The sequence below is a fragment of the Schistocerca americana genome, chromosome 2 (genome assembly GCF_021461395.2).
Source record: "Schistocerca americana isolate TAMUIC-IGC-003095 chromosome 2, iqSchAmer2.1, whole genome shotgun sequence".
NCBI classification, from domain to species: Eukaryota; Metazoa; Arthropoda; class Insecta; order Orthoptera; family Acrididae; genus Schistocerca; species Schistocerca americana.
In genome coordinates, this window is record NC_060120.1 from 217,937,570 (window position 1) to 217,950,120 (window position 12,551).

The 12,551-nt window shown below is 36.2% G+C and overlaps 1 protein-coding gene across 1 annotated transcript in view; it reads right to left on the reverse strand.

Annotated features, from left to right (window-relative positions):
- Nucleotides 1–4,115: 4,115 nt before the first annotated feature.
- LOC124591572 (SET and MYND domain-containing protein 4-like) overlaps nucleotides 4,116–12,551 on the reverse strand; it is a 32,338-nt gene continuing 23,902 nt past the window's right edge. Inside the window, exon 5 of the mRNA XM_047131743.1 lies at nucleotides 4,116–4,616. Coding sequence (XP_046987699.1) covers nucleotides 4,146–4,616 — 471 coding nt within the window. The 3' untranslated portion in view covers nucleotides 4,116–4,145. The remainder of the gene's footprint in view (nucleotides 4,617–12,551) is intronic.

Here is a 12,551-nt window from a genome sequence, read left to right on the forward strand (position 1 = left end):
TATAATCCCAAAGAAAGCAGGTGTTGACAGATGTGACAATTACCGAACTATCAGTTTAACAAGTCACAGCTGCAAAATACTAACACGAATCTCTTACAGACGAATGGAAAAGCTGGTAGAAGCGGACCTCGGGGAAGCTCAGTTTGGATTCCGTAGAAATGTAGGAACACGTGAGGCAATACTAACCTTACGACTTATCTTAGAAGAAAGATTAAGAAAAGGCAAACCTACGTTTCTAGCATTTGTAGACTTAGAGAAAGCTTTTGACAATGTTAACTGGAATACTCTCTTTCAAATTCTGAAGGTGGCAGGGGTTAAAATACGGGGAGCGAAAGGCTATTTACAATTTGTACAGAAACCAGATGGCAGTTATGAGTCGAGGGGCATGAAAGGGAAGCAATGGTTCGGAAAGGAGTGAGACAGGGTTGTAGCCTCTCCCCGATGTTATTCAATCTGTATATTGAGCAAGCAGTAAAGGAAACAAAAGAAAAATTCGGAGTAGGTATTAAAATTCATGGAGAAGAAGTAAAAACTTTGAGGTTCGCCGACGACATTGTAATTCTGTCAGATACAGCAAAGGACTTGGAAGAGCAGTTGAACGGAATGGACAGTGTCTTGAAAGGAGGATATAAGATGAACATCAACAAAAGCAAAACGAGGATAATGGATTGTAGTCAAATTAAATCGGGTGATGCTGAGGGAATTAGATTAGGAAATGAGACACTTAAAGTATTAAAGAAGTTTTGCTATTTAGGGAGTAAAATAACTGATTATGGTCGAACTAGAGAGGATATCAAATGTAGACTGGCAATGGCATGGAAATCGTTTCTGAAGAAGAGAAATTTGTTAACATCGAGTATAGATTTAAGTGTCAGGAAGTCGTTTCTGAAAGTATTTGTACGGAGTGTAGCCATGTCTGGAAGTGACACATGGACGATAACTAGTTTGGACAAGAAGAGAATAGAAGCTTTCGAAATGTCGTGCTACAGAAGAATGCTGAAGATAAGGTGGGTAGATCACATAACTAATGAGGAGGTATTGAATAGGATTGGGGAGAAGAGAAGTTTGTGGCACAACTTGACTAGAAGAAGGGATCGGTTGGTAGGACATGTTCTGAGGCATCAAGGGATCACGAATTTAGCATTGGAGGGCAGCGTGGAGGGTAAAAATTGTAGAGGGAGACCAAGAGATGAATACACTAAGCAGATTCAGAAGGATGTAGGTTGCAGTAGGTACTGGGAGATGAAGAAGCTTGTACAGGATAGAGTAGCATGGAGAGCTGCATCAAACCAGTCTCAGGACTGAAGACCACAACAACAACAGGTGAGTATCTACACTGATGGAACTATGTTTGATTACTTTGTCTGGAATTCTGTCAATACCACAAGACATTTTATTTCTCTCTCTCTCTCTCTCTCTCTCTCTCTCACACACACACACACACACACACACACACACTGTATGCCTCTGCACCTGAAAACTAATTTTTTCAGATTACTGCCTTACTTGAATGCATGTTACCATAAAATGAGGTGAATCCGATCAAGAACAGCATTTTTTTTTTTTTTAACTTTCGTCCATTTACTGTTGTGATATCAGAATAAAAATTCAGTATGTTAATTTCACAACTTTTTAGTTTATAATTGCAGTTATTATTTTGAGTTAATTGTTGATCGGTTTCACCTCCTCAGCTGGGGTGAATCCAATCACCATTGTATTTCGTGTGCAGGAATGGAATCAGTCCAGTGGAGTGAATCCGATCACTATCTTAATTTTTTAAAAATATATAGCTGTACTTGCAACAAAATTTTACAATTTCTAGACTAAACAAATTTTTACAAGCACATTAAACTTGAGATTTTTGGTATACAAACATTTGCATTCACAAAATTTGACAAACAAATATTAATTTTTACTTACTGTATGTCATAATCAATGTGAAAAGTATTACTCAATGTCATAATCATCTATCCCTTCAAAAATAAATTTACCTTGCCTTCTATGTTCTGGAACAACTTTTTAATAATTTGGGCTCTTTCTAATTCAGCTGCATTATCAATTTATGGAAAGACAAAATAAACATTACCTTCAAGAGCTTTCTTTCTCAGAAATGTCATTTCACAGGTGTCATTAGAGATGCTCTCAATTTTACCAATAAAAAACCTGAAACTTTTTTTGTAGGAAATTTTACTATGGTGAAATTATTTTCTTTAAATTCATGCTGATCTTAATCTTTCTCCTTGTCCATTTCTTCATTTTCATTTGACTTGTGCTGTTCTAGATCACTGTTAGATGTTGTGGATAGGGACTCCCTGCTTGCAGCCCCATCACTATCATTTTCATTGAATTCACTGACAATAATTCCTTTTCCTGGAATTAATGCTACACGCTTTCCTTGGTGTGGCTTTCCTTTTGTTTCGTTACAGCAAACCCATTTCAATTGCATTTCGAAGGCTGCTGCCCAATAAACTTCTGATAAGCTGGTGCTGTGTGCATTGTTATTGGTTGCTTCTGGAATCTGTGAAATGACTATATCGAGACAGAAAAAAAAAAATTCCTGCTTTTCTGAACCCAGATATTGCATTTGATTTGGATGTGATAGCTATATTTTGAACGGTGTTTTTCAACAACCCAGGAAATTCGGATTTTGGCACCACTCCTCTATTCTTCCTTTTTCAATCATCTAGCACATTTCTCCAAGTAAGTTTTCAAGGTCTAAAAATGGCCACATCAACCGGCAGCCACAAATGAGTATAATTAGGTGGTAGAAGCACAAATTTAATGTCCTGTTTCTGGCATAGTTTAATCACGTTATATGACAGATGACTTGAGAGATTGTCATGTATAATCACTTTAGATCCCTCTAATTGCCAGGTATAAGGCAAGACAATTTCAGCAAACCACGATTCAGACATTGTTAAGTCTAACCAACCACTTTGATTCCAATTATAACCTGCACCAGTTATGCCCCTTTCAGTCCAACTATTGTAGAGGTGTTTTGCCCTATAAACTGCATATGATGGGAGGACTGTGTCATGGGCAGTTGTTGCTATCATCACACTGATACCTGACTTAGAACTATTCACTATCCTTACAAGGTCTTGTGCCTCGTTTCACTATTACTTTCACTTGTCCAGTATCGTCACAAAAGTTTGTCTCGTCATAGGTTATAAAATTGGAGGGAGGGACACCACTCAAGGTCACTTCCAGGTTTTTAAAATAATCAATCACTGTTTCTAGGGTAACTGCTGCCTTTGCCCTCTTCACATTTTCATTCAGTCTAACAGTTAGTTCTTTATTTCTTTTCAGAAAAGATTTTACCCACTCATGCCCAGGTTGATTGTCACAAAATCTTTTTCGATCCTCCCTGCTCAACTGAAATATGCCTGTACAATGTCCCTAACATCATTATTCCTCAAAGGAAACACCCATTTCGCACAACACAATTTTCCTTCAACCAGGCTTTTTTCCTCACTATTGGTTAAAGCTGGTTGGCCGCCTATTTTGTATTTGTACCTTTCCTTGAGTTTATCATTTAATGTGGTTTATGGAACTGTGTATTGTTCTGATGCTTTCTAGATGCTTAATTTTCCTAATTTGACAGCTTTCACCACATTTAGAAGAAATTCTGGTTTGTAGTTAGATTTCTGTGTTGGTCCCAGAACCTTTTGGTATACTCACATGATTGGATTCACCTTACAAAAATGGAATTTTCTAATTAGGCCTGCATAGTGACTAAACAGTATTATTAATGAAAAGAAAAAAGAAACTGTGTCACTTAAGATGTTCATATGCAAGCAATAATATTGCAATTTACCAATTACATTTCGGAAGTAAAAGGCGCCAGCAGAAGGTTTTGCACTGTTGTGTTGACTACACGAGTGTAGCACAAGGATCACACACCTACTTACAATGCAATTTGCTGGTTGCATGAACTCCAACATGCCGTTGTTGTTGATAGATTAGGCAAGAATTCACGACAATGGTCAACTGTAATGTAATTTTTAAAATGCTATGCTAAATTATCCAAAAGTGGAAAAACTGGTAAATGATTGGATTGACACCACCTGGTCAGATTCACCTCTTTTGTGGTACATGAAATGACCACAGAAAGATTAGAAAGGCACCAACTTTTTATTTATTCATCAAATGGTATAACAGTTTCCAAGAAAATTGAAGCACTGTTTCAATGCTTCTTGACAGTCATTGTATTCTTTCCATGGTCTTAGTACATTTTCATGCAACAATGTCAAATGAGTTACTAAACTGGTAGCAACACCTTCAGTGTGGCCACGTAAAACAGCTGATATATTCTCCATAAATCGATCTGATGACTCCATTAACACTTTCTTCCTCTTGACAACATCATTCACACCCTTGCACATTGTGCATGTAACCAAGTTTCCTTCAGACGGGTTGGTTGGAAAGTTATCTTCTAGCACAGTGCTACAGTGAGTGCATTTAAGCAATAGCTGTGCACTCGGGAGACTGACATATAAAGGCCAATTACCAGTGCATGGTTCACACATGCACGTGAAAAAGTACTGTGACCTCAGATGTAACTGTCTTTCCTCAAGGCTATGAGTTGCATAATGATAACCATAATTGTCAAAGACCTGAAAACGAAAATCATTAATTATAAGAAACTGCTTCTGTTCACTAAATTAACAAACAAATATAATGAATGACACACAGTTAAAGTTGCAGCAAACAGAACTAAGGAAAGGGAACCTGTAACCAGCAGGACTAATGTGTGTGACGCACACAAAATGTAACAGGTCACTATAGTTCAATTCTTTAATCTTGGCGGTTCGCGCATGCCCGCCCAGATGCGAGAGATTGCTGCGTTGCCAGTTGTATGCGCCAAGAAAAGCAGCGCCATAGTATAGTTCGCAAACTTACGTTTCGGGGGGAGCGTGCAGTTTATGAAGTAAAGCCACCACAGCCGCATTAACCCTTTAGCTGCTACAGAGACGTGCTCCCCGCATTCCACGATTTGAGCAATTTTGTCATCATTGAACTGCTCGCCTGTGCAGACACATGGTGTTTCGACGGCTGTGACACACTTTATCATTTGATTTCACAAAAACTATTTGGCCCAAAAATTTGATTTTTACACATCGTCTTGACTGATACTTTCCCCCCATATATGACTTAATTTTGTTTCGATGTTCAATGCAGTTATTGTGCAGCATTAGATGTAGTAAACCATTGCACGAAATTTTGAAGAGTTTGCAGAGGTAAAAGTCCATAGCGTATACTTTCCGTATGGTCGATTTTAGTTGCCACTAGAAATTTCAAAAAATTACATTCAAACGAATAAAATTTATGAATTAAGACCCTTCGATATTGTTTTTAAATAAAGAAAATATTAAGCACCGAAGAAGTTTTGAACTCAGAACCTTTCACTTAGCAGCCATACACTTTAACCATTACGCTAACGCAGCTCGTCATTCAATACGTTTCCCGGAGGACTTCAAAATTTGACGCAAAATACCAACAAACACTGTTGGTATGACTATGAATTACTCACGTTTTGTCGAAGTACAATAGGAAATAAACAATTACCACTTTTCTTTATTGCGAAAAAGCGGTTAGTGAGAATGATACAAACACCTTTCCTTGCTGTCACTATTAGGAGGCTTATTGCTTGTTTGGTTTAATTCATAATAGAATATGAGGCAATTGGTATAAAGAATGCTTTTTCCAAGCTTTCTGTAAAAGAAAGTCCGCTATCAAGACACTGCTTTTGTTCAATTACTTTCTTTATGACTGAACGTTTCTAAAACTGAAGACACTCGTCCGTGCTCTGCACTGCAGTCGAGCTCTGGCAACGTCGTTCTCTGTTCATTGGCTGACTGTGTTTTGTGACGTCAGATGCACACACACACACACACACACACACACACACACACTCTCTCTCTCTCTCTCTCTCTCTCTCTCTCTCTCTCTCTCTGTCTCTCTTCCTGCACTGTGAAGTACTTGACAGGGGGTACTTCTTGGCTGTTATGTGCCACCCATCTTAATTTTCACTAGTCTTTTCCACCTTGATTTGCTTGTCATCTTCCATGCCTTTCTTTATTCCTGCTTTCCACTTATCTATTTATACTCTGCGTTATCACTCACTGGCATTATCAATGGTAGTTTCTATACTCAGTAATGTTATTTAATTTTTTTGATTATTTCTTTATTTACTATTAGTCACATTCAGCTATACATTACTGTGGTTCAGTCTGGTTAGAGGGACTAGAAAGAAAAGAGAAAGCACATGTTTCTATTATATACGGGAACTGGATACAAGACATAATCTTCTCCTACTTCCCCCTCTTTCTATCCATCTTCTCTCACCCTCCTCCCCCCACCCACTGACCTGGAACCTTTTCTATTGTCACTGCAAATTTAGATGCTGTAGTAGTTTTCCAGTCATAAGACGATAAGCCCAAAACACAACATTCCTGTTTTCTGTGAAAACAGTCTGCAAGAAAGCAAACAAAACAGTTCATTGCTGTTTATACAATTTACATTTAGAAACATTCAGCTGCCTGAGACTACAGTTGTGTGTGTGAGTTAGGTTTGCATGAGAGTATGTGTGTGCATTTGTGTGTCTACTGTTGATCAAGCATTTAGTGGCTGAAAGCTTTAACTGTAAGAGGTTTTTTTTTTTTTTTTTTTTTGCTGGGCCTATCTGCGACTCAGCATCTCTGCTATGTGGTGAGTAGCAACTTTCCTTCTCATAATATTGTTACATTCCATCCTGGATTTTCCATTGTTGGATATTATGAGAAAGAATGTACATGGGAGAAACAGTTTGTCTAATTGTTTAAATGCCTCACTATCACAGTAAAAACTAGCTGAATCCAAGGAACAAAAATTCACATTTTTACAACAGCAGAGCATTTTCTTTCTCACAGTCATTTTTAATAGTAAAGCCGTGCATGTTTAGATTAGATTAGATTAGATTTACTTTCATTCCAATTGATCCGTAGTGAGGAGGTCCTCCAGGATGTGGAACATGTCAGAAAAACAACAATACATGACAAATATTTACAACTAAAACAAATAAGCTAATGTACCATTCCACAGGTCCCAAGTGGAATGATCGTCATTTTTTAATGAACACTAAGAGTCATTTTATAAATACTATTGCACTGAATTTAAAATAAAAAAGTTTTTTATTTATTTATAAGGTAAGAAACATGTAATACAACTACTGTAATACTTATTTACAATGAACACATTACTGCACTGAAATGGTGCAGAAGTTAGATTATACTTACACACTTACACACACCCAAGCACACACACACACACACACACACACACACAAATTTTCAGTGAACACATTACTGCACTGAAATTGTGCAGAAGTTATGTTGTACTTATATACAAATCAGTTGGTTTTCCTAAGAAATTCATCAATGGAGTAGAAGGAGTTGGCCACCAATAAATCCTTTAGGCTTCTCTTAAACTGAATTTCATTGGTTGTTAAGCTTTTTATGGCTGCTGGCAAGTTATTGAAAATGTGTGTTCCTGAATAATGCACACCTTTTTGTACAAGACTAAGTGACTTTAAATCCTTGTGAAGATTATTCTTATTTCTAGTATTGATTCCATGAATTGAGCTGTTGGTTTGAAAAAGTGATATATTTTTAATGACAAATTTCATTAAGGAATAAATATATTGGGAAGCTGTAGTTAGTATCCCTAGTTCCCTAAACAGGCTTCTGCAGGATGTTCTTGAGTTCACACCACATATAATTCTTACTGCACGTTTTTGTGCCCGGAAAACTTTAGCTTGGCTTGATGAATTACCCCAGAAAATAATCCCATATGACATTATGGAATGAAAGTAAGCATAGTATGCCAGCTTTTTCATTTTTATATCCCCTATGTCTGACAAAATTCGCATTGCAAACAGAGATTTGTTAAGACGCTTCAGCAGTTCTGTGGTGTGCTCCTCCCAGTTGAATTTATTATCAAGCTGTAATCCCAAGAATTTAACACCGTCCACTTCTTCTATCTTCTTGTCATCATATGTTAGACATATACTCTTGGGACACCCCTTACAAGTTCTGAACTGCATGTAGTGTGTTTTTTCAAAGTTTAGTGACAAAGAATTGGCTAGGAACCAGTGATTAATGTCCACAAATATTTTATTGGCTGATCTTTCTAAGACTACACTTGATTTGCTATTTATTGCAATGTTTGTATCATCAGCAAACAAAACAAACTTGGCATCTGGTAATGTTACTGATGAAAGGTCATTGATATACACAAGAAAAAGTAAGGGCCCCAAAATGGAACCTTGTGGGACCCCACATGTAATTAGTTCCCAGTTGGATGATGCCTGATAGCTTGATACATGTCTCTTTCCTAATAACACCCTTTGTTTCCTGCCAGAGATATAAGATTTGAACCATTTTGCAGCATTTCCTGTTACACTATAATATTCTAGTTTACTTAAAAGGATATTGTGATTTACACAGTCAAATGCCTTTGACAGATCACAAAATATACCAGTTGCCTGCAATTTTTTGTCTAATGAATTAAGTACATTTTCACTGTAAGTGTAGATAGCCTTCTAAATATCAGAACCTTTTAGAAATCCAAACTGTGACTTTGACAGTATGTTATTTGAGATAAGATGGTTATAAAGACGACTGTACATTACTTTTTCGAAAATTTTTGAGAATGCTGGCAACAGTGAAATTGGACGGAAATTTGATGCTATTTCTTTATCTCCCTTCTTAAACAGTGGCTTAACTTCAGCATATTTCAGCCATTCGGGAAATATTCCACTGATAAACGACTGGTTACACAGATAGCTTAATATGTTACTTAGCTCAGAATCACATTCTTTAATTAACTTTGTTGATATTTCATCATACCCACTAGATGTTTTTGATTTTAAAGATTTTATGATGGACGTTATTTCTGTTGGGGTAGTGAGGGTCAAATTCATATTATGGAAGTTACTTGAAATGTCTGGTCTAAGGTAATCCATAGCAGCATCTACCGAACCTGACAACCCCATCTTTTCAGTAACAGTTATAAAATGTTTGTTAAAAAGTTCTGCAACACTATACACATCTGTCACCAATGCATCTTTTACTCTTAATGCTATTTGTTCCTCTTCATGTCTGGTTCTACCGGTCTCCTCCTTCACTATATCCCATATTGTCTTTATTTTGTTATCTGATATGACTATCTTTTCCTTGTAATATATTTGCTTTGACATCCGTATTACAGTCTTTAATATATTAAAATATATATAGTCTATAGCCATCTGAATGTCAACAACTTTTCAAGATTTTTGCAAAAAACTTTCACTGTTTTATACATAGTTTCTATATTCGTGCAAACACTTTTAGAGTAACAAGTACAAATTTGAAGTTAATTGGTCATGTACTTTTTGAGGTTTTTATAACAATGTTTCCCCTTTATATATTACTTATATACAGGATGTCCCTCCTAAGAGTCATCAGTCATGTTTAGGAGATATTTACAATTTTGTTTTTCCAATGTATAGCTGGAGTCAGCCCAAACAAATAGTGCTTGTCACATTTTTCATGCACTGTAAAGCATCAATAGAAAATGTTGATTTGTTTCCTGCTACAAACAAAATGATTTTTAAAGTGGAATTTTACATGCAGATTCAGTATAGTGGTCCCAAATTACTCTAGTACGACGTTTGTTTTACCGACCTGTATTTATAGGGGCAGTAAAACATGAGGAGTAACAAGTACTTGAGCAGTGACAGCACTGCCCTGGCCTGCACTGGCTGCTACCAACGTGCAGAATGTGCTGTTCAGATGCTGCTGGAGTACTCATTATTTTTATGTTTTACAGTTCCTGTTAATACATATAAGCTACTGTCCATCTGAATGTTCATTAGAGCAGTGTGTAAAATTTTAAGTAAATCTGTTAAAGACTTTTGTGACTTTTGGTAACAATGTTTCCCCTTTATATATTACATATATATTTGTATATTAAAATGTACATCTGAAAATGTTCATAGAGTATTGTGTAAAACTCTGATAAATCAGCCAAAAACTTTTCGAGATGAAGAACTTTCAGAGAATAAATGGCTCTCCAGTGGGTACATGAAAACACGTGTATTCGAATGCAATGCTATGTCAAAATATCAAAGTGACCGGTGAAGAACTTGCACAGATTAAAGATTTTGAACAAATGAACATTTACAATTTTATTTATGTAGATGATTTTATCCATTTGATGTTTCTTGCTATTTCTCATAATTTCTATTTTCATCAATCTCTTGTTTTATGTATCCGTCACCAACACCCCATTATCAGTATGAAACTGAAATCCAAATCCTGGCAGTTATCTCATATGTAAGAGTCTCTGCAAGATACCTTTTACAATTTTTGGCCGTTCTTTGTTTCTAAAAGACGTAAAAATTGATCTCAGGGTAAAAATTCCTTTATAGTCATAAAATCCTCAATTATTTGAACAATCTGCATTTAAATCCAAATAATTTCTGGCATCTTGTGCACGTCTTAGCGCAGGATACAGTGTGACTTAAAACAAATTATCTTCATACTTTAACACATATAAAAGGTCTGAATCATAATTACCTCTAGAATAGTAATTTATCTATGTCACTGGTGGTTGAGCTCCATGACTGTGGATTAAACTACTAGAAGAAATACAACACCCAGTCACTGGTTGATGTATTTCTTCAAGTAACATGATACTACGTTATAACCATAAAGTAAATTGCTGCCTTTTTCTATTTTGCTTCTCTGTTTGGAAAAAAATTTCAAAAATTCTGAACGGTAGAAATGAAATGAGTTATTTCTTTGAATCTTGAATTTAATGTTAGTGTCTGTCACCTTCTCTCTAATTATACCCTTTTTGTGGGTTGTTGATCAGACATTCATTGCCTGTGATTCATTTAATAAAAATTCATTTTTTACTTTCAATTTGAATTAATTTATTTAAATCTTCTGAATCATAATTATAAGAGCAAAAATTGGACTTCATTTTTAAGCAGGGAGCCTAACCGGCAGTAAAAATACTATCTGAAATGTTAGAAGCTCATTCTTGAAGGGATTTAACAAGGGAAACCAGTTTAAAAATCATCTAATTTCTAATGCAAGCTGAAATATTACATTTTCAATGTTTTATACAGCAATGAATTTTGCACAACAAGGCATGGCTGACAGAAACACAAGGCCATTGAAAAAGGAAGAACAGATTTCAATTGTTTATTGCAAAGCAACTATGAAAGTTAGAAAGACCTTGCACATGTCATTGGACAGAGGAAAGTTCAAGGTCTTACTTTATTTATTTCTTTTATTCTACATGTCTAGTTTCATAGGACCAAATTGAGGAGTGAATCTCCAAGGTCATGGAATGTGTCAGTACATGAAATTACAACATAAAACTAATAAGAGATACAATTTTTATCAACCCAAAAAAGACAAGCCATATGACAAGCCATATGTTTATGTAAACACAATCAACACTATAACATAGGAATCAGCTTAATTTTTCAAGGATCTCCTCGACAGAACGGAAGGAGTGGACCATGAGGAAACTCTTCAGTTTCGATCTGAAAGTGTGTGGATTGTTGCTAAGATTTTTGAACTCTTGTGTTAGCTTATTGAAAATGGATGCAGCAGTATACTGCACACCTTTCTGCATAAGTGTCAAGGAAGTGCGATCCAAATGCAGAGTGGATTTCTGCCTAGTACTAAATGAACGAAAGCTGTTAATTCTTGGGAATAAGTTGATATTGTTAACAAGAAATGACAATAAAGAATACATACATTGAGAGGCCAATGTCAGAATACTCAGACAAATGAACAGGGGTCGACAACAGGTTTGCAAACTCACATCACTTATTGCCCGAACCGTTCATTTCTGAGCCAAAAACAAGCTTTGAGGATGGGAAGAGTTACCCCAAAATAAAATACCATACATCATAAGCAAATGAAATAAGCAAAGCAGACAACATGTTCTGTGAACTATCACTTACTTCATATATCATTTGAATAGTAAAAATGGTGGCAAAAAATCTTCAAACAAGACCCTGAATGTGGGCTTTCCATGACAGTTTACTATCTAACTGGACAACTAGAAATTTGAAGTGTTCAGTTTCACTAATCATATGCCCATTCTGTGAAAATAGAATGTCAGGTTTCATTGAACTTTGTGTTAGAAAATGTAAAAACTGAGTCTTGCTGTGATTTAGCATTTGTTTATTTTCTATAAGGCATGAACTTATGTCATGAACTGCACTATTTGAAACAGTGCTAGTGTTACACATGACATCCTTTACTACCAAGCTAGTGTCATCAGCAATCATCTATAATACTAGAGGGCATATCATTTACATAAATAAGGAACAGGAGTGGTCCCAGCACTGATCCCTGGGGCACCCCTCCATTTAACCATGCCCCACTCAGACCCCGCATCATAGCCATTCTCAGCACAGTGGATAATGACCTTTTGCTATGTGTTGTTAAAGTAACAGGTGAACCAACTGTGAGCAACGCCCGTATTTCATAATGGTCCAACTTCTG